General features: G+C 61.1%; 1 protein-coding gene across 9 annotated transcripts in view; it reads right to left on the reverse strand.

Annotated features, from left to right (window-relative positions):
• Positions 1-614: 614 nt before the first annotated feature.
• Positions 615-26,714, reverse strand: part of ADCY7 (adenylate cyclase 7) — a 54,339-nt gene continuing 28,239 nt past the window's right edge. For 6 of the 9 annotated variants that reach the window (XM_035725303.1, XM_027618193.2, XM_027618189.2 and 3 more), the window contains 25 exons: positions 25,643-26,077; positions 24,266-24,469; positions 23,032-23,193; positions 22,120-22,269; positions 21,626-21,774; positions 20,718-20,829; positions 17,926-18,053; positions 17,576-17,734; positions 17,207-17,339; positions 13,868-14,059; positions 13,697-13,731; positions 13,114-13,197; positions 12,754-12,826; positions 11,403-11,500; positions 10,557-10,641; positions 10,112-10,237; positions 9,109-9,201; positions 7,855-8,048; positions 6,988-7,081; positions 6,455-6,610; positions 5,820-5,966; positions 4,469-4,573; positions 4,164-4,278; positions 3,442-3,566; positions 615-3,238 (listed from right to left, as the gene is read on the reverse strand). In XM_035725303.1, coding sequence (XP_035581196.1) covers positions 3,092-3,238; positions 3,442-3,566; positions 4,164-4,278; positions 4,469-4,573; positions 5,820-5,966; positions 6,455-6,610; positions 6,988-7,081; positions 7,855-8,048; positions 9,109-9,201; positions 10,112-10,237; positions 10,557-10,641; positions 11,403-11,500; positions 12,754-12,826; positions 13,114-13,197; positions 13,697-13,731; positions 13,868-14,059; positions 17,207-17,339; positions 17,576-17,734; positions 17,926-18,053; positions 20,718-20,829; positions 21,626-21,774; positions 22,120-22,269; positions 23,032-23,193; positions 24,266-24,469; positions 25,643-25,813 — 3,237 coding nt within the window. In that variant the 5' untranslated portion in view covers positions 25,814-26,077 and the 3' untranslated portion in view covers positions 615-3,091. Of the gene's footprint in view, positions 3,239-3,441; positions 3,567-4,163; positions 4,279-4,468; positions 4,574-5,819; positions 5,967-6,454; positions 6,611-6,987; positions 7,082-7,854; positions 8,049-9,108; positions 9,202-10,111; positions 10,238-10,556; positions 10,642-11,402; positions 11,501-12,753; positions 12,827-13,113; positions 13,198-13,696; positions 13,732-13,867; positions 14,060-17,206; positions 17,340-17,575; positions 17,735-17,925; positions 18,054-20,717; positions 20,830-21,625; positions 21,775-22,119; positions 22,270-23,031; positions 23,194-24,265; positions 24,470-25,642; positions 26,078-26,186; positions 26,218-26,714 lie in introns of those variants that run through there. The other 3 variants (XM_035725304.1, XM_027618194.1, XM_035725305.1) reach the window with 3 other exon arrangements.

Below are 26,714 nucleotides of genomic sequence, written 5' to 3' on the forward strand. Positions count from 1 at the left end.
TCCTCCTATAGAAGGATGAGGTGACGAGGTACCTCCCCTATGCCACCCTCTCTCTCCCCCAACCCCCCAAAATCACACCAGGAGTTTCATAGTACTAACCTATCTGGTGGTCCTGTTTGGTTTATTTTTTCCATTTTTGAGAGGGTCACTTAGAACTACAGTAAAAGGAGAAGCCAGATAAGAAAGGGAATCACAGAACTTAAAGGAAAATTTACGTTTCTGTTCACTGTTTCTCCCGGGCCACTTCTGCCTCAGCATGTCCCCTGAACTGAGAGTCCTCTAATTTTATCTGAACTACAAAGGTCGGCTGCTTGAGCAGATAATGGAGTAGGAGACCAGGAGACATGAGGTCCTCTTCCATAACCAGGCACCACGCAGCAGCCTGCTTCAGGAAACCTTGCTTGGGTTATGCAGAGCCCTTGTAAGAGAGACCCCCTTTCCTCTCCCCCGCACCCCCCCCTCCCCCGGCTGGGAGACTTTTTATTTCCCTGACTTTGAAAACGAACATTTAGCAAGAACAAGTGGGGTGAAGGAAAACTGATTCTCCACGACGACCCATTCTTAAAAACCTACTAAAAATCATATGCCAAAAGAACTTCAAAATTGTTCAGTTATGTATTTCAAGTCTTTTTAGAGTTTAATCTTCCGATTATAATTCAGGCAGTGATTTTCTTAAATAGACCAAGAAAACTGAAATTCAGAACACTTTAGGACATTTTTTTCCAAATTGCTGATTTAATATATGAAAGGCTGAACAAAGTAGAAACACTGGTACTTTATAAAAATGAAGTATAACATTTTGAAACAAATGTTACAGATCTATAAATATTCAGTATACAGAGTAATTCCTAGTTATTTGGATGTACCCTCTCAAAACCTGTTTTTGGACATGACCTATTATATACACCATGTACACAGTGGTTAATGATCTTCTTTTCTTAATTTTAATGAGTAAACCAGAAAATGTCAGGTGTGACTTTCACTAGAGTCGGGGAGGCCCCCTTCACGCCGGCCCGTGACCCCTAGGAAAGGTCAGTGTTAGAAAAGATACTTGTCCTCTCATAAAACAGAATGACACCTGTGAGGAAGGGGCCTGGCCCCTGGAAAACACACTAAGCAAATGTGACTGCAGGTGCCTTTTAGGGTCCGTTCCACACAATAGTCGGCACATCAGAAACTCAAAACTTCCAAAAATGTGCTTATCGGAGCACCGTGCTTGAATTGGAAATAAAAAGGACTGGATTTCTGTTGCGGGAGGAAAAAAGTAATTTAATATTGCGAGAGTAGAAGTAGGCCCACCTCAGAGAGACCCAGCATGCCTAGGTGTGTCCGGTATTGTATCCGTGACAGAACCTTCCTGACCTCCGAGGAGAGCCCTGCCGAGAGGCCCTGGTCGCTGCTGATTTACCTGTCCGGGTCGCAGTGTAGTACTCACCCGAAACCAGCCCTTTATGTGAAAAGTTGGTGCAGAAAAGCAGTTTTTAAGTGAGGTTACCCCTTAACAGCATTTTTGCCGTAAAATTCCTTTGTACAGCAAGTTCCTGTAATTCATTCATCTCTCTCCCAGTGACACGCAAGCCTCAGCCACTAGCACATCTGGCTTCACTGGGCAAACGAGATAAGCCCCTTCTCAGGCTGATAAGCCCCAGACGTGGCCTGAGCAGACAGCGGGTTCAGCTTCAGTCCTCCCTGCCCTTGGCTGCAACCCTGTGTCCGCTTTTGAAGCTTCCCGTACGCAAGATTTCCTGTAATGGCTGGGGGCTCCCGGAGGACCCCGAGCTGGGAATCCCTGCTCTGCAGTGAAATGCAGCTGTGTGAGAAACCCCGGGCGCGCACTCTGGTGATGAGGCAGCAAAGCTGATCCAGAAAAAGGAATAGGCAGTTTGGTTCCTTCTCACCTGGAAATACAACTCAAGCTGACTTCTGAGTCTTTTGAGAACTGAAGCTCTGTGAGACGCATCTCGCGAACCTGGCGTTTCGCACTTGCCTTGATTCATGCGGTTCAGAGCAAGACCAGCCCAGCATTTCCGAGCGGGCTGGCTTCCCACATACGGGAACCTCTTTGCGCGCTCATGTGGAGCAGAAGCTTTTCATTTTGAAGCTCAAGTTAGGTGTGAGGACTAAAGGAAGGAAGTGCTACAGGTTGTCTGTGTCCTGTCTGCACAGATTCCATTCCTTTCCACCACAGAAGCTAAGATTTAGCGGAAGACTGCAGGGGAGAGCCCCACACATGGGGGAGCAGTCGGGGAGGGGCTAGGAGGTGGTGCCTCATTTCCTGAGCCACGCCACCGCCTGCCTTCTTGCCGTGAGCCACACTCCAGGCCCAACCACCCCCGGCTGAGCCGACACAGAAACGGACACCGGACGGTAGGTTCTCCTTCGGTGTCAGTGGTTAAAAAGACAGTACGCTGGAGGGAAGAGACTTTGTCTAGCATCTAAGAAGTCACTAAAAAGGATAAAACCTCCACCAATCGTATAGCCATTTAAAACATATACACGCTAGAGATGACAAGAGGTAGCAAATGTCCGCTGTGGTTTTTCCTCCCTACTGTGTGAAACCACAGATTGAAAACGGCCTTTTCAGCTCTGTTTGCCAGAATGCCTGTGTGAGCAATGCAGAATCCTGTGGCTGATCCGCTGGGGCAAAAAGGAGTACCCAGCCCATCCCGGACAACTCGTCCTAGTTCCGTACCTAGAAAAGACCGGGCCTGCGTGTGCAGCTCACAGGCCAGGCAGGGTATGTACGGCTCATGCTCCGAGATCGCCACAGCAGCAAGGGGACTGAGCAGCTGAGCCTCATGAGGGAGCCTGTCCACGCTGTCTAGAGGCTGCGGTGCAGACTCAGATGGCACAGAGGTCCTGGCTACCTGTGGGTGGCAAGGCTCCGTGGTCGCCTCAGGCGAGGGTCTGATGCATGTTCCCAGAAATCCTGTAGCACAAATCCGAGGAAGCTACGCATAGCCATCTGCAGGGGTAGTGACGACCAAACCCTTGGAATGCCTTTGTGACTGGCGTGGGGCTGAGTGCTCCCCTTGGCTTGTCTCAGGGAAGGAAATCCGCTTCCAGCATGTTCTGCACCTACCAGAAGCCCTCAGTTGAGTCCCAACCCTTGGAACTTGGCAGTGTCTGTACAGACAAAGTAAGTCCTCAGCTCGCCTTTGCCTTTGACGTTGATCAGTCCCCGGCACTCGCAAGAATAACCTAGTCCCTGGAGGATGGTGCATGTCTCTTCAGTAACCTGAAAAGAAAAGGCCGACAGTCCTGGGAAGCAGGAAGAACACCCGCTGTGGGGGGTCAGGCAGAAACCAGCCCCAAGCAGCACACGTCTGGTGTCCCTGAAGCACGTCAGGGCTGGAGTCACATTGCTGACCGATGCCCGGGTCCCCGCGCCTCTGCAAAGTTCCTCCCCCTGTGGTCATAGTTTCCCCAGCTGGGTTGTACCTGGATCTTGCCAAGTTCTCCAGTGCTCTCCATCCGGCTGGCAACGTTGACCGTGTTTCCCCAGATGTCATACTGAGGCTTTCGTGCCCCGATCACTCCAGCAATCACGGGCCCGTGGTTTATGCCTGAAGGGGACATTTGCAGTTGGCGGGTCAGGGAGGCCAAGCCTGAGGCTCTGCCCTTAGCAGCAGCCACAGAAAACACTGACCAACACTGACCAACCTCTGAAATGGCTAGAGGGTGCTTCCCAAGCCCATGACAGGAGTGCTCATTTGGGGTGCATGAGAGGCACTCCCCGGGTGGCCCTCTTCCGGCTGCTTGCTCCAGAAGTTGGGCTGCAGTTAGCACTTTTCTAGTATCTGCTCATCTCCCAACCAAGAACAAACAGGCTGTGAGCACCAGCCCTGTAGCTAACACGGAGTAGTTAGGTCAATAACTTGGCTTTGTTCTCAGGACGTTGTAAGATTTACAGAAAGTGATTTTGGGGTTCTCCTTTTCTGTAGGGTTCTGTTTCTATCTACTCAAAACTTCCAAAGCTAACTTTATAAACAATGCCAAGAAAGAGTAATTGCCCTGTCGCCAGCGTTGCAAGGCCAAGAAGGCATTCTCAAGGCTTTCCCGCTAGACGGTGAAGTGCACCGTCAGGCCTGAGCGTGCGCTTGCCAGGAGGCATGGGCCCCAGCCGCCCTCCCCGAGCCCGGCCCCGCTCTCTGGGCCCTCACCAACTCGGAGGCGGAAGGAGTTGAAAGAATGCCGGTTGATGCCGTCCAGCTTGCTCATCAGGGCGATGCTGAACTCCACCATGATGCCAATGTGCGCGTACTGCCGCTCCAGGTCCTGCGGGACAGAGCGCTGCGCACGGGAGCCGCAGGTCCCCTGCCCCGACTTCCCGCCTGCACTGCGTGTCAGGCCGGCAGGAGGCTGAACTGTGAGGGCCTCTGCCCCTCCCTCATAGGACAGGCCTGGGACCTGCTGAATCCCCCCTAGCGGGGGACTGGGACGTGAGGCCACCAGCTCAGCTCAGTACCTGGTTCTCAGTCCCTGAGGGGCTGCTGAGCCCCGCGGCTGCCATGTACGTGCTGCCGATGGTCTTGATCTTCTCCACGCTGCTGAACTTGGGCTTTAGGAGCAGCTGCGGGACAAAAGGGACACCCCGAGGTCTGAGAAGGGCTGGGGTCCCTCCCGCCACTGCTCCTAATGCCGACATTTCTCACGTTCGGCCTTCCCTTGTGAGTGGACAGCCGAGTCCATGCAGGGACGAGGTCTCTGGTTCTGTCCCTGCTGCCTGGTCCTCCTACTCGCGTCAGGACTCTCATTCTTAAGGAGCAAGCACAGCCCAACAGGATCTACCCAGGAATGTCGAATGTTCACAGCTAAGAATGAAATCCAAGGGGCGCCTGGGTGGCTCAGTCAGTTAAGCATCTGACCCATGGTTTCAGCTCAGGTCATGATCTCAGGGTCCTGGGATCGAGCCCCACATCGGGCTCCGCGCTGAGTGTAGAGTCTGCTTAAGATTCTTTCTCTCCCTCTCCCTCTGGCCCTGTCCCCCGCTTGTGTGCTCTAAGTAAATTCTTAAAAAAAAAAAAAAAAAAAAAAAATTCAGGGGCACCTGGGTGGCTCAGTCATTGGCTTTCGGCTCAGGTCACGATCCCAGGGATCAAGCCCCGCATCCGGCTCCCTGCTCAGCGGGGAGCCTGCTTCTCCCTCTCCCACTCCCCCTGCCTTGTTTTCCCTCTCTCGCTGTCTCTATCAAATAAATCTTAAAAAAAAAAAAAAAAAATGAAGTCCAAGCCGACGGACTTCCTCAGAAAGAGGTGGCAGCATGGGCTTGGCTGGGACTCAAACTACAGCAGCCTCCCTTACCCACTCCCAGACCCCGGTGGCTGCCTGGCACCGTAGGGTCCCAAGCCCTCCACAGCGTGTGCTCTCTGGCCCACGAACTCGCCTGTGATGAGGTTTAGTTAGAAATCAGGCATGGTGAAAGATTAACAACAGAACCACGCGCCCTGATAAAAGTTACGTGAAGGGTCCCTCTCTCAAAAACTCTTCCTGTACTGCATTCGTTCCTCCTCCTCCTGGTGATGAGATGAGGTGAGGCACATGACGGGGACACTGTGACACGGCGTTCGGCCACTACCGACCTCCTGGCCGTGTGTCGGGAGGGGGGGTCATCTGCTGCCGGGGCGCAGCTCACGCGGTCAGCAAACCACAGGTAAGGGCACCGCTGCCTTCTTCAAGGACCTACATCTGACCTGAGCTGGCTGCCCCTCGCAGAGAAGGTAACAAAGTGCTTACTGAGGGAAACATGGGAGAAAGGCGCACACGTCCCTCTCCTGATCTGGGGGGGCCCGCACCCTGCCCTCCGCGCCAGGCCGAACCTCATCGAAGTCGGCGATGATCTCGTTCAGCAGGCGCAGACACTCCAGCCCCTCCTTGTTGACGTCGCACTCCGTGTAGAAGACTTTGAAGTCCGGCACGGACGCGAACATGACACACACGCAGTCGTAGGACTGATGGTACCAGTCCTGGATGGGGGCGGGCAGAAGACGACCTTGCGCCAGCCGGCCGGGGCAGGGGGACAAGCAAGCACAGGGACGCGGCCCCCTGGCCGTCCCACGAAACTTTCAGGGCCCAGGGGCGCAACGCGAGTGTCGCTCGGCCTGCCTTACGCCTGAGACTCCCATCTGAGTGCACTGGTTGGGGCGGGCTCGGGGTGGTTCTGGCTCTGCACTACCCTGGGTCCCAGGGCTGAGGCTGAGAGCCCCGGGGGGCAGGCCAAGGTCACAGTCAGGGGGCCTGGGTCCTCTTCCGTAAACCGCTGCGGCACGGAACCCATGAGCCACAAACATTTTCATCCACACGGACCAACCGGACCACAGAGGCCTGGACACGCAGCTGGTGCCCAAACCACCCGCCCCCGGGCGGCCCCACGTCCCAGGGGTGAAAACCGCGGGCCCCAGGTACCCTCCGTCTCCCCCTACCCGGGGCCACCCAGCGCCCGCCGGCGCCACACCTCATTTAACTTGTCACCAATGAAGTGAGCGGCCACGTGGGCTGGCAAGACATTCTCCAGAAGAAGGCGGTTCACATTCTCCATGGTTTCAAACTCCTCGTGCTCCTTCTTGAACTTCTTCTTCCACAAACAATCCAGGCGGCAGTAGTAGTCAATCTGCGGACAGCGGGCAACATCGGTGTCCTGGCCGCCTTGAGCCGGGACACGGGGACACCCGTGTAGCCCCGGGGCCCGCTGAGCCAGCCCCTCAGCGCTTCCACCCTGCGTCCCTGGCTAATGTCCCCAGCTCAACGGCCACTTCCCTATGGCCCCAGAATGCCAGTCAGCTGGGACTCGGTTCTCAAGTGACCCACGTGACCAAATGTCACTGGCATCCTGTGGGGAGGAGATGCAGGGAGGTGAGGACCCGGCAACCCCTGCCCCCGGGGGCCAGGGCTTCCGTACGGGGCTGGGCGCTGCCTCCCATGCAGCCCCAAATCTGCAGACGCCCCGGCCCGGTTGTGTTCCCCCCCCCGCTGAGCACGAGGCCATACCTGTCTGGAGAGCATGAGAAGGGTGACGTAGAACAGAACCAGGTAGAAATTGGTCATCGCCTTCGCGTCCTTCCACACACACAACGGGGAGCTGCTGGGCACGAAGGGGAAAGGCCAGAGTCGCTCGCACCCGGCCTTCAGACGCAGGCCCGGGACGACAGTTGCCGTCAGCTCACATCCTCAGGGCACAGACGCAAAACAAGCGACTTCGGGGTGGCAAGAGAAGACGGTCTGACTGGGAGGTGGGGGAGGCCTCACTGAAGTGATGGAGCCTGAAGGAAAAGCACTCCAGGCAGGTGAGGGGACAGCCAAGCACTCCTCCAAGTCAGGGACTGCAGCTGTCAGCAGACCCAGGGGAGCAGATTTGGTTCTGGGCCCCCAAATCCAAGGGGAGCCAGGCCCCTCTCCTCAACCCACCTGGGGCTGAGAGCCCCCAGAAGCACACACACGCCATCCCTTCCCACGCCACAGGGCTCAGCCACCAGTCCAGGGACAGACCAGAGACAACTGTTCTTTCCAGAACTCTGGAGATCCGGGACACGGCTCAAGGAGGGGGACCAGGCTAGAGCTGAAGCCTCCCCCCCCGCACCCCAAGAATGGTGTAGAGACAGAAGGACCCAGGAAGCCTCCGTGGGACTCGGGACATCCCCCAGAGAACCTGCAGATGAGTGACACTCCAGCTCTGAGTGTACAGACCTGGGACCATCACGCCCCCTCCTGTAAAACAGAGACCATGCCACCTGCCAGCCCAGCCCCCAGGTGTCCAGGCCAATGGCACTGTGAAGGCCAACACAGCACGGTTTGACGTGGCACCCCATGGACCACACTCGAGACGGGCAGGGGGACACGGGGTGCTTCGGGCCCCACCTGAGGGTCCCATTGGTCTCGGTGAGGTTGTCCACAACGTGGCCACAGCAGTCCGACTGCCAGCACGGGGAGATGTTGAAGAGCACCAGGTAGGCCACCAAGGCCACGGTCAACAGCACGACCTTCAGCTCCAGGCTCATCCGCAGGAAGACCGAGCAAGCGACAAAGGCGAGGATGCAGCTACAGGTGTAATACTGGGGTGATGGGGGGGGACGTCGGTCATCATGAGGCAGCTCCTGGACCCAGGTCACCAGGACGGGGCACCTCTAGCGCCGGCACCCCGACTCCGAGCCCCTTTCCAGCCCCCGGGGGGGTGGGCCGCGAAGGGCCAGCACATCTGCAACACTACCCTCCTGCCTTGATGACCTCCTTTCTTAGCAAAGAGCAGACGACAGAATCTAGAACTTTCGAGCATCGCGTTGTTTTTACTCTATTTTTACTTCTACTTATGGTAGGTGAACTCACTGAAGGGAGGGAAAAAAAGTAATTCCAACTGCAGTGGTCTGTGGATGTGACAAAGGTGAGGGCAACGGTACACACACGCCTGAACAGCCCCCCCGCCTCCAGTTCTGCCCCGAGCTCGCCCTTCCCAAACAGCATCACTGCCCATGTTCCCCTCCCGCTCAAGATCATGCTGTGGCTCCCCACTGCCCCCAAAAGAGAGACCAAGCTCCCTATCCTGGCGCTCAGCCTCCCCCCCCACCCCCGATCGAGATCGAACCTCCCTCCAGCTCCGTGTCCCAACTGTCCCTGTGCCTCCCCACGACCCCACCGCCTGAAGCCCTGCGGGCTCCCATTGCGTGCCTCAGCTCTTCTCCCTCCCTTTTCTCCCTGTCCCAGAACCTTTCTGCCCTTCAGAGACCAGATCAAAATTCACCACGGCCCGCGGAAGTCCCCCCCCACTCCGCTGCCGCCCGTCAGGGCTCCCCAGACCTGGCTTCTGCTGTTGGCCTGCCTGACGCCAGTCATGGCTCAACCACCCATGGTTGGTGGAGGCCAACCAGTCAACCTCTCGGGGCCCCTCCTCGCGCCTTGGATGAAGCAGCACCGGCCCCGAAGCCCTTGTGTCCTCCAGGACCAGAGGCCACCTCGGCCCCGACTGGGCCTTGCTCTGTCCATCTCCTGGGAGGGGCTGGACTCCGCTCCCCCCGCACCCCGTGGCCTCAGGCACTCAGGCGGGGCGCTGCGCAGGAGCAGGGCCCAGCGGGAGCACGCGGGGCGCAGCCGTCCGGACCAGGGCCCCGCAGCACTCACCGGGAGGAGCCCGCACGTGTTGCTCCCAGGCCTCGGGCTCAGGCTCGTCTGGTTGCCCGCAGGCAGCCCCGGGGCCGAGAAAGGCATCAGCGGCTACAGAGAAGACAGGTCACCGTGAGGGGTGGCCCAGGGACCTGGGACTCTAGGCCCTGCCAGGGCTGAGCGGGGCCAGGGGTTGGCAGGGGCCAGAGGCCTCCATGAGCAGCACCATCGTCTCCTGCCAGGCCCAGCTCCAGGCACGCCCAGAGCCGCGGTGCCCCGACTCCCAGCCACAGGCATCCACTTCCCAGAGGGGAGGGGTCCGGGGAGGAGGAGGGTGTAAAATGAAGCCCCATGTGCACCATCGCCAAAGCATCAGAGGCTGATTTGGGGCTGGGGGAGGCAGGGGAGAAGCTGGGATCAGCATAGTCAGTGAGCCCCCTTCTCCCCAGGCAACCCTGAGTGTGGTGGTCATAGGGTCTCAGGGACACGGAGAGCCCCTGGCTCTAGAGGTCAGAGCTGGGAGGACTAGCAGGGACACAGGCTGTCCGCAGCACTGAGCACGCGAGCCAGGCCTGAGAGGCAGGGGCTCAAGTGTCCTCCCCAGCCTGTGCCCAGGGCCACTCACCCTAGCGAGGAAACGGAGTCCCAGAGAGAGTAAGCCAGGGCCTCCCCAGGTAGAAGGATGAGGTTGAAGAGGGTCAAAGATGCCAAGAACACTGGTGGTTCAAGACATCCTGTCTTTGTGGGGCTGGCCACATACACTCTCTGGGGGCCCCAGGTCCTCGGGTGAAAAGCGAAGCGGAAGGAATCCGGGCCCATGTCAGGGGCCTTGCGGAGCCCGCCCACAGGGGCCTGCAGAGAGCTACACCAGATGCACATCTCGGGCAGGAGACTGTGGGACTCAAGAACCTGAGGGTGCCCAGGGTCAAGGACTGGCTCCCCCCTCCCCGCAGGAAGCATGCACAGGGCAGGAGGGCTCCTCGCCAGGGCCCGCCGTCCCCACCCACCCCCCAGAACCCACCAGGTTGACGATGGCAATGCTGAGCAGGCTGCCAATAGTCAGGACGGCCAGGGACAGGCGCAGCAGGGGCTGAGTCTCCACACTCTCGGAGATGGCCTGCAACATCCCCCGGGCCGGGCAGCACCTCTGTGGAGGCACGGGGTCAGGGGGCCGACGCCAGCACCGGGACAAGGTCCCGTCGGTACAAAGGCCCAGCGGACGTGAGGGCTCCCGAGAGCTCCACCAGAGCTCAGGCCCAGAGCTCAGGACACACGGGGTGCACAGACAGAAGGGACGCTCCCACCCTCGGGGCCAGGGACAGCCACAGCCGCTTGGGGGGGCCCCCCCGGCAGCCTGGGAAGGTGGAATTACTGGGAGAAGCGCTCTGCAAACTGTCGCCGGCGCAGGAGGGGCGCAGAGGGCCGGCGGGGCAGGGCCAGGTGCCTGGTCAAGGGCTCCCACTCACCAAGAACTCGTGGGCAAAGCACAGGCCCAACACCAGCGCCAGCACACAGGCCACCAGCCCGAAGGACACACCCAGAGCCACCATCCTGGAGAGCACAAAACCCTAGTTCTGGGGGGACCGTCGGCCCAGGGCCAAGCCACAGGCATGCTCCCCAACCCCCAGCACCCCAATTCTCAGCCGCCTCCTGCCCCCCCAAACCGCCATCTACACACAGCAAAGGGGATCTCTGAGCCCTGTGGTCCAGCTGCCCCATTCGTGCACGAGGCCTGGGCCACGCATCTAAGAAAGTGGTGGGCACGCAGCCTTCAGACCCACGGCCGCCACGGAAGTACCAGACGGAAGGGCTTCTTCCTAGTTTGTATTTAGGAAGCACATCCTAAACCCCAATCCTAGTGGATCCTTTGGCCTCACCACCCTTCCAGAAACCACCACGTAGCTGACCTCACTCCTTCCCTGTGACCTACCCCCCAACCCCGCCTGTCCCCCGCCAACAGGAGCCGTGCACCCGGATAGGGCAAGAAGCCCTCTGAGCCTCAGTTTCCCACATCTAAGAGGGAGGTGGAGGTGGCTATGGTTCTGGGAGTCTGCCTTCTGGGACGGCGGACGCCTCAGGCCACATGCCCACAGGGCCACACAGGTCTCAGGGGACTGGGAAGGCCTGCGTCTTGACAGGACGCCCACATTCGATGGAGACAAAAATAAGCACTGGCGAGCCCAAGTGTGGACCACAGCTCCTGGTCCAGTTTCTGGGACTCCGGGCCCCTCCTGCCAGTCGGGCAGCGCACACAGGTTTTCTGGGGGCTCTGCCATCCCGCAGGCCCGCGCATCCCGCCCACCCCAACTGACCTGGGCATGAGCAGGGCCTGGACCAGCAGGATGCAGACGAAGACGAGACTGGCGCAGGCGAAGTAGTGGCGGGCCCGGGGGATGGGCGCCAGGCGGTACTGGGGGTGAGGGCGATGGTCAGGGCCGCTTGCTCCGCCCCTTCACGGCCCACCCCGGCTTAAGTTAATCAAAACTCACACCCACAACCCTGGGGGCGCCTGGGTGGCTCAGTCGGTTAAGCGTTCGACTCAGGTCATGATCTCGGGGTCCCACTCAGCGGGGAGCCCGCTTGTCCCTCCCCCTCTGCCCCTCCCCCTCTTGTGCACGTGTGCTCTCTTTCTAAAACAAATAAATCTTTAAAACAAACCTCACATACTCCTTGAGTTCCAGGTGATGATGGGACATCATCATGACCAAATGACCTTCATTTTGTTCCCTGACGTTTAGAGCTGATCCCTTCCCCTCCCCCACCCCACCCAGGTCTCTGACTCTATTTCCCAAGTCCCTGAGAAGCCTATGGCCCCAAGTTTGTGGACAGGAACCAAGTCTGAGCTCTGGGGCTGGTGGAGGGTCTGTCCTCCCCCCCCAAACCCAGGAGTAAGGCCGGGCCTGAGCCCCTAGCTAGTGGGCAGGGGGACCCCGTGCAGCTCATGCCCCTACACCAGGCACAATCTCATGATCTCGGGCCACAGGGACTCCTGCTGCAGGTGAGCAAACCGGGGCTCAGAGAGTCCGGCAGCCTGCCCAGGGTCCCACAGCTGCTGGAAGACCTGCCAGGCGGGTTTCCCTCAGACCCCAAGCTCCTCACCGAGGGAGCCCCGACTCAGGAAGCCCTAGCCAGAGAAAGACCCCACCACCACCACCAATCTTGAGGCTGAGGGGGGAAAGAAGCCCCAGCACCAGAGCCCCATGGCCTGGGGCCACCCTCGCAGGCCACACCAGAAGCCAGAAGTCTGTGAAATGGGTAACAATGGCCACCTTGTCCGGCCGCGTGAGGTTTCAAGGACATACGTGTGTGCCAGGGACGTGGCCAGAACACAGTAGGCGCTCAATAAATAAGTAAACAGTTGTGGAACGGCATAAAAGCACGTAGTTATAGCAGCCAGAAGGGAGAACCAGACTAAGGCATGCACTGGCCCTTATCAGCTGAGGTTCTAGCATATGAGGGGAGCAAAGGTCTCCCAAACCCAAGTGGGAGAATCCCTAACAAGTCAGGTACAGGAGTGAGGCCAACAGGAAGAGAGGCCAAGCAAGGCGGGACCGGGCCCCCACCCACCCCCATAGCCCGCGGGGGTGATTCCCCACCACCCTCCCTGAACAGACGTCGGGGTGGTGGCCGCCCCACCCCAGGCCTGGAGCCCCCGTTCCTCACCTCTCGCTCGAAGTCCTTCTCCAGGAAGATGGACCCGAAGGTGTAGAAGTCATCGGACCTGGAGCAGCAGGGCCTGAGGGGTGGCAGGCGCGGGCTGTGAGACACAGGGCCTGGGGGAAGAGGGGGGCCCGCCCTCGGGAGGAGATGGGGGAGGGTATGGGGGAGGGGGTCCCACTCTGGGGAGCAGGGAGATGAGGGGGCAGAAGTCCACCCTCAGGAGGCAGCAGCAGGGAGGCAAAGGAACCACCACAGATGCAGCTGGAGCTGGGCCACCAGGCACGTGGGCACAAGGTGGGCCTGGCCGTATGGGGAACCCCCATCCGAGGGGGGACAGGGCGAACAGAGGCCTTGGGGTCCCACCTCGTGGAGCTCAGCCCCTCGATGGCTGACAGCATCTCCTCATCATATGAGTCGTCCTCTGACCGCCCCTTGGGGGATGCGCTCCTGGATCAGAAACCGAAGCGCATCACCCCAGGACCACACCTGCTCACCCAAAGGCAGGAGTGTACGTGAGGCGGCTCCCCTGTCTGGATGCCCAGATGCCTGCAGGAGGCCCCAGAGCCTCGTGCGGGGTGGCCAAGGAACAGGAGGGTCCCACTGAGGCCCAGAGAGGGCAAGTGGAGGCCCAGCATCAAGCAGCAGGCCCAGGTGGCCAGCAGCCCAGCCAGAAGCAGAGGACCTCTAAGGCCTCTTCCCCTCCACCCGCAGGCTTCCCTCCCGTCAACCACTGACCCGGCCCCAGGTGGGGACACCACAGGCTCTCCATTACTGTGAAGTTCTCATTCCAAGCCACAGCCCCTCCGAGCTGCCCTCCTGGGCAGAGGAAGGTCAGGGCAGGCTGCCTGGAGGGGGCGGACACTAAGGGGGTGACTTGGGGGGGGGGGCAGGACTTGGCCAGGAAGGCAGGCCACGGTTGACAGAGAGGAAGGGACAGTGCACGTACCTGTCAGGGGTCCGGTGGCGCCGCAGGGGAATGGTCTGGAAGGGAAAGGAGAGGGGACGGTTACTCTGCCATGAGGGGCCCCCGAAGTCTGTCCCCGGACTGTGTCTCTCATCTCCTGCACCCTCGGACACATGGGGCAGGTGCCGAGCAGTCTGGGAGGCAGGGTCCTACCTTGGGCCTCCGCCCGCTGGGGACGGGGGTCTCACCGCTGCTCACGCTCTCACGGTGGTTGAGGTGAGCAAAGGGCCGCGCAGCGCCCCAGGACTCGAGGTAGCGGGTCATGCGCACGGACGCCCGCATCTTCAGGGCCGCGTCCCCCTTGGGCTTGGGGAGGTGCTGGCTGGGCGGGGGCGGCTGCTGGCTCTGCAGGCAGACACAGACACGGCCTGTCCCCTCCCCTCTCAGCCCAGGAAGGGCCCCCGCCCCCATTCCACTCCCCCTGAAATGCCACGCTGCCCTGAGTGCTGGCCAGGCTGGGGAAAAAGAGAATTGCAGAAACGCTGCTGGGTCTGCAAGACCCTCGGGGACCAGCTGTGGCCCGGTGCACTCCTTGGCTGGGCTGCACAGGAGGTCCCAGCTTGGGCCCTGTCCTTCCCAGGCGGCCAGGAGATTGGGGATCACACACAACTGTGCATAGCCCCTCAAGACCCTTCTCCGCCTCCCCAGGGAAAGATCGGGCTGAAGTCCTAAGCCCTAAGACCCTGCCGGCCCCGTGAGGCTCTGTGGGACCAGACACTGTCCCCCTTGGGGCCTGAAAGCCCACTAGCCTCTCCCCGTGGGGACACCCCGGGGAGACAGTGCCCAGGAAAGCCACAAGCATCCTACCCAGCCCACCCACATGTGGCTGGCAGATGTCCTTCCAGAAAGGAGCAGCTGGAGGAAGAGGAGTGCAGGCCAGGAGCCCGGAGAGCCGGAGAGCCCGCCAACCGAGGGGCCAGCCCCACCCCCTGGGCGGCATTCCAGGCACTTCCACTTGTGCGGCCCCCACTCCACGGCAAGGGAGCGTTACGTGCCATGTGCCTGCTGTGGCCAGGTCAGGGAGAGGGTGTTAGCCCGGCCGGCCTCCTCCGTGGCCCCCTGCCCCCACCCCCCTAAGAGCTGGGGACCTTCCCCTGCTAGGGAAGACGGGCAGGACTGTAAAAGGGGGAGAGAAGAGAAACAGTGCCAAGGCCGCCGGAAACAAGCTTGAACCATCTCCAAATGCCCCTACCCCCTGTCCCCTTGGGTCTCTGCAAACACCCACAAGGACCAGCATCTACGGCCACAGACACTCGCTAAGCCACAGGCAGCAACTTTCCTGGAAACTTCTAGCCTCTTTTCGGGATAGAAACATTTTTAAGCCCTGAGATGCGCCTCTCTGCCTCGCCAGTGGGACCAGCTGGAATCCAGCCGTGCCGCGCCGAGAGCCACCTGCCCTGGAGTCGGGGGAGCTCCCATTCTCCGTCTTCCCTTTACGGGTCGGCAACTCTGCCCCCACAGCCCCCAGCCGCTCAAGTTCGGGGTCGCTAGCACTTCTCGCACACCGGGGCTTCCTGAGAAATAAATGTGCACTAAAGATCCATCAGCTCTGAGTAAAAAGGCACCTGTTCCGAAGCGGGCCCCGGGAGGGCACCTGCGACTGTCACCAGACCGCAGGTGAACCCCACCGGCCACCTGCCACCTCTGGACAACCTGCAGAGGCCAAAGTTGGGGAAGGCCGGCCACATCGACAGCAGGAGGCACCCCTGAGCGTGCAGCGGCCTCTGTGCACACATAAGGGCGCGTCTCCCAGCTCCGTCATCAGGTGAAGAAAGCAAGGTACCAAGCAGGGGCGGGGCACGCCACCCTCAGCTTGGCGAGGGCGCAGGACAGTCCCTCGGCTCCTCAGTGTGCATCAGCATCTCTGTGGAAGGGAGACTCGCCACCCTGTCCCCTTCAGCGGGAGCGCCGGCTACAGGCAAGTACGTGAGGGCAACGGCCCGCAACACACCCTTCGTGCTTTTTGAATGTTCAGCTATGTGAATAAATGAAATTCAACAAAGATGGGGAAGGTAGGGTTGCTGGAGAAACTGTAGGATGCCCAGTTAGATCCTGCACAAAAACACACACATGCTAAAAACTTCGTTGTTTATCTGAAAGTGAAGCTCGCCTGCGCGTCCCGCAGCGGCCTTGCTGAGGCGAGGGCTTAGAGCCGTCCCTGCCACCGCCTTGCAGGACGGCGCTCTGCTTCTGGGCACACACTCTCTGAGCCCCGGCTCCACGGCCAGGCACTGCTCTAGGCGTGGGGACGGCAGCCTGGACAGGCCGCTCCCCCTGCCCCGAGCCTGCACATGTGGAGCTCCCAGTGACAGCAGACAAGCAAAGAGGATAAACCAACAGGACCATTTGCAAGCAAGCTGAGAGCACTGCGGGCAGAGACGGCAGCAGTGACAAGGGCCCTGTGGCACAAAGAGCATGGCAGTGGAGGGCAGGGGCTGGGGTGAAGGGCACTCAGGGGGCAAGGGGGGGCGGTCAGAGAAGAGGGCAGGGCCCAGAGCTGCGGGGTACAGGGTGAGGGGCTGGACTGTATTCCACGATTGTGGGGTGGAAGCAGCCCCGAGGTACCCAGGAAGGGTCTCCCCCGATGCTAACTCAGCATCCAGGGCCCACGGCCAGGGAGGGGAGGTTGCTGAGCGGTTCCCGTCCCTGGGGAACATGACGGGGCCAGGGAAGCTCGCAGGCTGGCCCTCTGCTTCCCCCCCCCCCCCACCCCGCGAGACTGGCAGTCAGGCCAGCTCTGAGGACAGCCAGGGCCAGAGAGAGGGAGCTGTAAAGAGCCCATCCTGTGGCCGACATTCTTGAGCAAGCCCCAAGGATGATTCACCGAGGCCGCCAGACGAGCCGGCCTCCCGCGGCAGGAAAGCAGGGCCTGTGTGGGCGCGGGGCAGGACCAGGGCCCACCGCCTTGGAGCAGCCCAACAGCTGCCTCCGCCTCGGGGTCCTGACGGAAGCGGGGCCTCCGAGCAGGTAGAGGCATCAGCCCGCGGGGTGGCCACCCACGGGGGCAGAACCCACGACACACCGAGGCTCCTGCCTGGTGGCCCCCCGGCCATTCCCTGCTGTCCTGAGTCTTATCCAAAGCGTGTCTTACAAATGTGTCCTCTCAAAACCCAGGAAACGAGTGACTACCCCCTGGAAAATAAACTAGCAGGGACTATCATTTCTAGAACGTTTATGAGGTGCCCAGTTTGTGGTGAGCGGCTCGCTCACACGAGCTCTTCCTCCTCCTGAGGTAGGCACTGTAGCTGTTGCAAGTTCACTGAGGCCCAGAGAAGCTGTGCAGAGCCTAGAACACACTCAGTGACAGGGAGCTCACTCCCACCCCAGGTGGGCCTCTCCCCCACCTCTCCACAGCCTGGAAGAGAAGAACACTCTGCCTCCACGGGGGTCTTCCCCCAGGGTGTGGACCCCACTCGCCAGCACAGTCCCGGCCCAGAGGGTCTCCTCGGCCAGCCCCGCCCACCCCGCCCACTGCTTCTGGAGCCCTCGTACCCGGGGGTCGATGACCAGGTAGGTGCGGATGTTCATCTCTTTCAGGTAGGGGTCCCGCTGCTGCCCGTGCCCGTCCTCCACCTCATACGCCTTGTCCAGGTGGTTCAGCGTCGCCTCTGTGATGTGCACCCGGCTGGCGGAGACCAGCCCCGAGTCAGAGCTGCAGGCCCAGAGAAGGCCGGCACCCACCCAGAGGGTGCACAGCACGCAGGGCCGAGCAGGCCAGAGCCCAGCCTGGCTCCCCCAACGCGAGGTCATCGCTTCCATCTCTGACCCCACTCTGACCAACCCCCCCCAGCCCCCCCTGCCCCGCCCAGCCCAGAGCTGGCCCACGGCCTCTGACCCTGCCACGGTCCTGCTGAGCCTCACCCAGGGACTCCAGATGCCTCCATCCTGTTGGCCAGGGACACGTCGTGGGACCACACGTCGTACTGCCACTTGCGCAGCCCAATGACCCCACACAGCACGTTCCCTGAGTGTATGCCCACACGCATGCTGATGTCCACACCTGTGGCCTCTCGCACCTGCCTGGGCAGAGCAGTCCCGTCACCCCATCCCAGCCAGGGCTGCGGAGGGACCCAGGTGAGCCACTTGCACCCCGAGCCTCAGCTTCCTCATCTGCAAAGTGGGTACAATGCATTCCCTACCATGCCTTGGGAAGCAGGAGGAGCCCGTGATGGGGACAGGACCCAGTGCCCGGGCCTGCCCAGGATACCTACTTAATGGCCTCACACATGTCCAGCCCCATCTTCACGCAGTTCCGGGCATGGGTGGGCAGGGATACGGGCAGACCCGACACGCAGTAGTAGCAGTCCCCGAGGATCTTGATCCGCATACACTCATTGGCCTGCAGGGCAAGGCAAGCAGGGGCCTGGTCGGCAGGCGGCTAAAAGCCGGGGTCCACGCATGCCAGCCACCTCCCCACACCCTTCGGAGGGAGCCAGACTCCTTCCTGGCCAGAGCTTCCTCTGGGGGACCAGCCACCAGGAGCTGCTTCCAGGCCTGGCAAAAGCACTGGGGACACAGAGGACTCTCCAGGAGGACCCCCTAAGCAAACATCAGGGGTGAGAGCAAGTGTTACTAAGGATGGCCGCCGGAGTGTGCCTCTGGGGGAGACACTCTCTTCGCTTCACGCAGTCTTGCAGTGTTGGAATGTGTACCGAGCCCCCGGCCGAGCCCCAGACACTGGCACACGGCAGTGAACAAAACAGACAAAACTCCCTACAACGTGCGGCTCACACGCCGGTGGCAGTTCGACACTAACCTAGACACAGAAAATCCACAGACACCCGGTAGTGATAAGTGCTAAGGAGGAAAATGAGGGGCGGGAGGGGAGAGGAAGCTCCAGGAGGCCGGAGAAGGCCTCCCAGAAAAGGTAACATTTGGGAAAGACCCAAAGGAACCGAGGGAACAAGCCACGACAGTATGTGAAGGAGAGCATTCCAGGCAGATGAAAGACGCGGCATGTGCAAAGGCCCTGCAGGCGGAAAGCTGTTTGAGTAGCCAGCAAAACAGCCCGTGCGGCTGAAGTGGAGGAAGTAGAGGACATGAAGACAGGTGGCAGGTGCCACAAGCCAAGGGGCCAGCAGGTGTCAAGGTAACCTGAGAGATGGCTAGGCGGCCAGGGATGCAAACCAGCTGGGTCCTGGGAGTGGGGAGAGGACAGGAAGATGGAAGTGAACGCTGAGGCTGGGGCCACATAGGAAAATGCCCCTGAGGAGATGGGGGGCCCAGCAGGCTGTCTGAGGTTCCATCTGAGGTACTACTGTGACCACCAGGCCCTCCGTCAGCTCTTGGCCAAGGTGGCCACACATACCGAGGCTTGGGGTGGGGATTTAGAGACTCTGAAGAAGGGGCTACATGCTGGCTCCAGGCCCACTCCCCAGGCTCCCCAAGCCCAGCTGCAGCCCTCACGGGGGCCTTAGCAGGCAGGTAGAAGGCCTCCCTCTCCCCATCGGTACAAAGGGCCTGCCTCCTGCACCCGCCACAGAGGGAGAGCTGCGTCCAAGAGGTAAAGGGCAGGTCCCTGGGCTGTGGCAGGGAAAGGGCCATGTGCGACCGGAAGCCCAGGCCCCTAGCCCACATATGGCCCAGCTACTGGGAACCCCCACCTGCTTGTTTAAGAGATGTCATGAAGGAAGGAGGCTCCTGAAGGAAGGCTCCAGACTAGACAGGCCCTCCGAATCACTCGGTCCACAATACCCTGAGGGACAGTGCTCCGGGGCACCCCTGGCCTGAAGTTTGGTCACCGCCCTGCAGTGGTCTTCCCCTAAGAGGGAGGCCACTCCTGGTGAAGCAGTCCCTCCTAGAACAGAGCGGCTCTGACCACGAGAAGGTCTTCCTAGGGTGGGGCCCAAACTTGCTTCCCACCAAGGCCCAGACCATTGATTCTCTGCACGTGGAGGCTCCCAGGGGATGCTTTGGAACTCGCCCAGGCGCGGGCACAGGTGTTGGCTTTTACTGACGCTCTCTACATGATTCGAATGTGCTGCCAGCACAGATAGCCACGGCCTTAAATCTTAACACTTGGGTCTCTGCTTAATGGCCACCACTAAGCCTGTCTTCCCCGGAAGCTGGGCCAGGTGCTCCCCAGGCCCCCCAGCCCCCTACACCCCCTCTTCAAAGCTCAGAGCATACAGGCCGAGAGCAATCGGAGGGCAGGCCCAAGGCCACAGGAGCTCAAGGCTGCCACGTGGCAGGTCTCAGGACCATTTGAGGAGTTAATGAATGAGTGCGTGCATGCACACATGTACACACACACGCGCGCGCACACGCCCACAACCCCCACCCCCACCCCCAGGCTCCATGCCACCCATGAAGACAAACAGTGAGATCAGCCCTGCCCGTCTCCAGACCTCTCCCTGCTCAGCTGTACCTGGGAGGCCCTCCTCACCCCATACCCTCCCCTGCTCAGTACCTGCCACGTTCCCCAGTGTCCTCACGTCAAATCCTCCTCACCTCAGCCCTAAATCCTTACACATCTGCCTCTGGCAACTCGATCCCCTCATACTCCACCCAGTCACACCAGGCCACGTCCATTCCAAGGGCCCCCAGAGGCTTCTTTCTCCTCCAGCCTTTTGCACACGCTCTTCCCTCTGCCCAGAACTGCTCCTTTTCCTCTTCAGCGTCTCTTTCTAGGTTTCTCAAACTTTAATGTGCACGCATGGTTCACCAGAGATATTGTCGGGAGGCAGACTGGGGGCAAGGCCCAGCACTGAGATGGAGGCATCTCCTCCTCCAGGCAGCCTTCCTGAGCACCCCCTGAGCGCCCGAGCCCCTGTGCGTGCCCCCGCACGTACTGGCAGTCTCCCTACCGGCCTCACTCTCTGGGGACAGGGTCCTGGCCGCCGCGGCCACCCCACAACCCCACCGCCACCGTGGAACGCTCACAAGCGGTTGCTGACTGAGTGCTAAAGTTCAGCCGGGGCCTCTGCACGCCAATCTCGGCACAGCACTGGGCACAGGCCACCCCGGGGGGACAAGGGGCTGGCACAAAGGCCTGCGAGCTCACCTTGGCGATCTGGTCAAACTTGCCGAAGAGTTCGTTCAGCACCACCACCAACTCTTTGGGGGAGCAGTCGCTGGCCAGCCGCGTGAAGCCCACGATGTCGGCATAGAGGATGCTGGGGGGAGGGGCAGGGGGTGGGGGTCAGTGCCAGGCCCCTGGTAGTCCCTGAGCGCCCGCCGGCCCTGACCCCAGTCGCCCCGGCCACTCCTCAGCCTCCAGAGGGATGGGACAGAAGCTCCGGGCCGTAAGGATGAATGAACGTTCCAGAGGCTTGGCATTATGGCCAAAGGCAGCAGCCCGGAGTTGCAGAGCCCTTGAGAGCTGCCACCCCCAGGCCCCCCATCACTGCTGACCGCGGCATGGTGGCACCTCAGAACGTCCTTCTCCCTCCTCACGCCTTCAGAACTAAACCCCGTGGTGAGATGTGACTCCACGCTCCCCTGGGCTGAGCTCCACGCCCGACACTTTACACGCACACTACCCTAGGAGGACTCCCATCCCACAGATGAGCAAACTGAGGCTCGGGCTGAGGCTGCTGGAAACCAGAGCGGCAGCATGCCCAGATCTCCCAGCTCCAGAGTCCGTGAGCTCCAGACCAACCAGCTCACGGCACCCACACCTTCGGTTCACTGAGGCTGGTGCCTTCGGGTAAGATGTTGTAGCCCCTTCGAATCCCCCAAGGACTGGGAGATGTCACCTCTTTTGGGGGGCCTGTGCCCCCTTGAGAATCACCTGAAAGGACCCCTTTCTTCCCCGAAGTCCTACTTAGGCACAGAGTTTTACAACTGCAGGTGGCTACCGGATCTCCCCCGACACCAATCTGATCTGATCCCACCCCCCGGGGAAACAAACGGGGAGACTGAGGCCAGCCCCCCGGGGGACCCCGCGCACAGGCCCAGCCGGCCACCCACCTGACGTTCTGGTGCCGCTTGACGTACAGGCTGTGAAAGTTGTTGTCGGGCATGTAGCGGCGGTCCCCGCGCTCCTTGAGCCGCTCGATGATGGCGAGCTTCATGCCCATGGAGATGTGGGCCGGCAGCACCGACAGCAGCAGGTTCTCCTGGGCCCCGGGGAGCAAGGGGGGGGGGGGGGCGGGGACAGGCAGGGGGACGTCAGGCCCCAGGCTCGGCGACCTGGCCTCGGTTTTCCCTATGGCCCTGGCTGCTCTGCCCACGGCCCCCTCCACCTCCACCGGCCTGCGTCCTGGCCCCAAGCCAGCCCAGCCCCCGGCCTCCCGTGTCCCCCGCAGCCCCTGCGGTGAGGCCGGCACAGGTGTCCACCCTGCGCCCCAGGTACACACTGTTCAGTGAGCGTCTGAAGTGCAAAGAGAAAGGACGCAGGGCATGGGGCCCGGGAGAGCCGGGCAGGGCCAGGCTCGGGCTCCAGGGGGAGGCGGCATCCACACCTGCTGGCGCTTTTCGATGCGCAGCTTACGCCGGATCTGGATGCACTTCACGGTGTAAGTGAAGAGCTCTCGGGAGGCGTCCTGCATCTGGTGCTTGTGGAAGGCGCCCGTGAGGTTCCCGCACAGGAAGATGACCGCATTGGCCAGCAGCTGGGGGCGAGGCGAGCGTGGGCTCAACATTCAGCCTGGCCTGCGCCCCGGGGTACCAGCGCCCTCGGCGGGCTGGTGGTGGCACCCCGTCCCCATTCTCTGACCTCCCGCCCGCTCAGGCTGGCACCCTTCGTAGGCAGGCAGGGAAACAGGAGCCCAGATGGGCGCTGGTCCCCTAGAGTCACCATGACTCTAAGACCAGGTCTCAGGCCCTTCTCTGCAGCCAGAGAGCTGGGGCCCCCAGAGACCAGGGAAGCAGAAGTGCATCACATCACAGAGCCCAGAGCCCAAGGCGGGGGGGGGGGGGGCTCGAGGACAGTCACAGAAGGCATGGCACCCCGATGAGTGCCCAGAGCTCTGGGTTCTATTTTCCAGAACCGCCGCAAGGCCAGGTCGGAGGAAACCCCATCTGCAGACCACCACAAATTGTGCATGTCTCAGTCACTCAATGCAGAGACAAGACGGGGTGCCCAGGGATACTCCCCAGCCATGTCGGGACGGGGTTCTGCAGGGCAGACGCACCCTCACAGCAGTGCGTTGGACCCGGGGAGGAGGGCCGGAGCATCTGGGGCACCACACGCCAACCGAGAAAGGCTGCAGGGCATGTCCCCAGCCTGGGGGCCGGCTTCCCTACCCACTGGGAGGCGCTGAGGCCTCAGGACCAACTCACCTACACCCATCTCTGCCATCCTCAGGCCCAAACCACAGCCCCTGCCCAGGGGCCTTCGTTGCCCCGCCCCCAGACCCCTGTGCGCACCTCACCTGCAGTCCCACCTGGATGCTGGGCTTTGTGAAGGCCTCCTTCAGGGCTCCAAGCACCAGGAGGTGGGAGATGCTGGAGATTACCCCCGCCACGATGGCCCCCTGCATGCTGAAGGGCAGCAGTGTGTACACCACAAAGACGATGAACAGGAGGAAGGGCACCTGGGGGCAGGGCATCGGGGAGGCTCGGGGACTGGCCACGCTGCCCCCACCCCAGGACCCAGCCCCAGACGGAGCTGACATCGGGGCCCCCACAGCCGCTTGTCTTGTTGGCATAGCCCCAGAAACCTGAATCCTGAGCCCCCTGCCCCCAGGGCGGCCCCTTCCTTTCCCATGTTGGGGTGGGGGACAGTGACAAACACAGCAGAACAAGAAAAAGCCAAACTCCGCGTCTGGGTCAGACCCAGCCAACATTATCCATCATTTCCTACGAGCTGATTTATGATCTGGGGCCAAGGCCAGGCCTCCCCAGGAACGAGACTCCAGGCCCTCATGGCCTAGGGCGTGCCCGCCTGGCGCCCACTGCTGGGACTCTCCCTCTGCTGGAAGGCTGGGGCCGCCCGCTCACCTGCCGCCTCCAGCAGCGCGGCCCCGCCCACCGCCCCCAGTCCGCCTGGCTTCCCTGTGCCTCAGCCCACCCCAGCCCACCAGAGGCGACAGTGACCAGCCAGGCCGGTGTGACTCAAGCTGGTTGAGAAGGGGCTCTCTCTTTCAGCTGCGGGGGGGTGGGGGCGGAGACAAGCTGGTGGGAGTGCAGCCTGGAGCCTGGGCAGCATCCGTGCCCGACCTGGGGACGGCCTGCTGGAATGACATGACGCAGGAAAACAGAGCAGAGGGCAATCGGGACCTGGCCATCCTGCCAGAGCCCCAGGACTGGCCCCCCCAGCCACGCCTGGCACATGGGCCAATTTATGCCTTTTTGTCTCTGAGGTGGAGTTGTGTCATTTCCAACAAAACAAGGGTCCCCCTATGATGCTCCAGCCAGACATCCACAGGGACGCTCCTCCCAGTTCATCCAGCTCCTCAGCTCGGGCAGCGGAGGGGACAAAATCAGCCCAGGGCCCGCCCTCTGTCGCAGAACCACAGTCCATAGGAGGAAGAAGGCCCCAGGCCAGCACACCAGACGCAGGCCCTGTCTCCAGAAGGGACCTGATGCCCAGCGAGGGCAGGAGTTGCTGGGTGCACAGCTGGCTGGTGGCATCCAGCACCCCCCCCCGGGGACGCCAGGGTTTACCTGTGCCCAGATAGGGGCCGCCTTCATCCACGAGTCGAACACCAGCGTGTAGCCCAGCATCATTAGGCAGACCCAGATGAGCAGCGCCAAGGCCCTGAGCCACCGCCGGACGAGGCACTCAACATACACCAGCACGTAGAGAGCCACAAACACAGCAAGCGTGAAGAAGGCCATCCCCAGGACAGTCTGGTGTCTGGAGGGGTCCTGGGCAGGGCACACATACACAGAAATGCCACAGCTTTCCCCAGGGAGATGCACCGTCCCCTCCAGGAAGCCTGCCACGCTCGCCTGTCCAGCCTGCCCTGAGCAATGTCACCTGTGCTCTCCTCCACGTGGCTGGTGTTTGTGCTCCCTCTGGGCACCAAGCTCTGCCTTCCCTTCAGACTGTGCGCTGTCTTGGCTAGGGCTGCCTTCACCACCACCTTCCCCCAGTCACCGCGCAGCCCTGAGATGCTACCACTCCGAGCCCTCCCCGTCGGGGCTCCTCTGCTTGCAGGGTGCTCTGTGCGTGCCCAGAGGGGGACAGCACAGGAGCTCAGCTGGCGAAAGGAGGAGACGCTGACCCAAGGCATCCCACACAAGGGGACAAGCTGGAGCAAAGGTACAGAGGTGTGACACTGGGAGGTGGCAACCAGGAAAGGCAAGTCACAGCTGGGTCAGCAGGGTCTCCCCCTGTACCCTGAAGCTCCGTGGGCACAGAGGCTGATCTGGGGGCCGGCACATAGTAGGCACTCAGGAACCATTTGCTGGAACGAATGTCCTGTGCTTTACAGGCACGCAGATCCAGGCAGCACGGACAGAGCCCCTACTGAGTGCCGACCACTCTACACACCTCACCCTGCTAATTCCTGGGAGTCTCGGAGGTCTTCTAGAACTCTGCTCTTCCACAGAGTAGCTACTAGCCACGTGTGCCTATTCAAGATTAATCTTATGTTAATTAAAAATCCAGCTCCTCCGTCATACTTGCCATGTGTCCGGCACTCAGTAGCCACACCGAGGCAGTGGCCGTGGCGGGCCGAGGCCGAGGTCACGGGTGACGTTAGTGGTACCCGCCTGGAGAGCGGGGGGTTGAGAAGGCCCCTGGGGCCACAGCCGGGCTCTAGGAGGAGGAGCACCGGGAACGGGAGCCATCCCTGCCCTCAGTCTTCAGCAGAATCCGAGTTTGTTTTGGAGAAAACGGAGGGTAGTTACCTGGGCCAAATTAATGTAATCTCTAAAACCACCCCAAGACTTGAAAATGAAATCAAGAAACCTGCCCTTTGGGGCCTAACTGCGCTCCAGAGGCCCCGACAGGCACGGACGGCGGGCAGAGAGCGGCCCCGTGAGCACCGAGCAGCAGAGCCGAGCGCCCAGCCACCCGCGGGCCGCCCCACTCACCCCGCAGACGAAGGTGATGACAATGAGGGCGACGCAGGCAGTGACGGCCACCAGCAGGAGCGTGAGCAGCAGTGGCCCGTGCTGGCTGGTGAGGCGGTACTTCTCGTAGAGTGCTGTCTGGTCCGGGCCCTCTGCGCCCCCGTTGAGGAAATAGCGCCCCTTGGCCGGCATTGTCCCCCCGCGGCACCCCGGCCCGGCAGCCCACTCGGGAGAGCCCGTGGCCCGGGGCGCATCCGTTCACCGACAGCTGGCCGGCCTAGGCCTCTGGCCGCAGGGAGCCTGGCAGGCGGGGCTGGGGAGGGGCCCTGGGGGCCTGCAGCCCCACGGGCAGCGTGGGGCCCACCCCGCTCCTCCACGGCCAGGCCTGGTCACGGCACCGCCAGACTCTTCCTCTGCGCCCGGGCCGGGCCGATCAGACGCACGGGGTCCTCAGCTCTGCAGAGACACAAAGCAGGTCCGGGTTTGACCTGGACAGGGCGAGCGAGGGAAGGATGGGCGGCAGGGGAGAGCAGGGCCAGGCCTTATCTGGGTCTCATCTACGAACCTGAACCCAAACCGAACTTTTAGGTCCTATCTGAAGCTTTGCCCGCAAAGCTCGTCCGCTGGGTTTCCTAGAACTGCACTGTCCCCGACAGCAGCCACTAGCCACACGTGACTGTGAAAAGTTACACTTAGCTAGACTAAAAATAAAAATTAAAATTCAGACCAGCAGTCACACTGGTCCCATTCACTTCAAGGGCTCAGAAGCCACACGCGGCTCAAGGCTCTTGTACCAGGCAGCAGAGATAGCGAGCATTTCTATCATCCAGAACCTTCTGCCGGACAGCACTGCTCTACAGGTTAGATGGTGTTGCTTTCACAAAGAGATCTCTGATCCATCCCAGGGAATCTCTGTGTATGGCGTGAGGCAGGGATCAGCCTTCATGCCTTCCTTCCACGTGGGTCTCTAACTACCCCAGCGGCCTCCAGTGAAGCCACCATTCCTTCCTCAAGAAGTTCAGTGAAGGGGCGCCTGGGTGGCTCAGTCGTTAAGCATCTGCCTTCGGCTCAGATCATGATCCCAGGGTCCTGG

The sequence above is a fragment of the Zalophus californianus genome, chromosome 17 (genome assembly GCF_009762305.2).
Source record: "Zalophus californianus isolate mZalCal1 chromosome 17, mZalCal1.pri.v2, whole genome shotgun sequence".
Lineage (NCBI taxonomy): Eukaryota > Metazoa > Chordata > Mammalia > Carnivora > Otariidae > Zalophus > Zalophus californianus.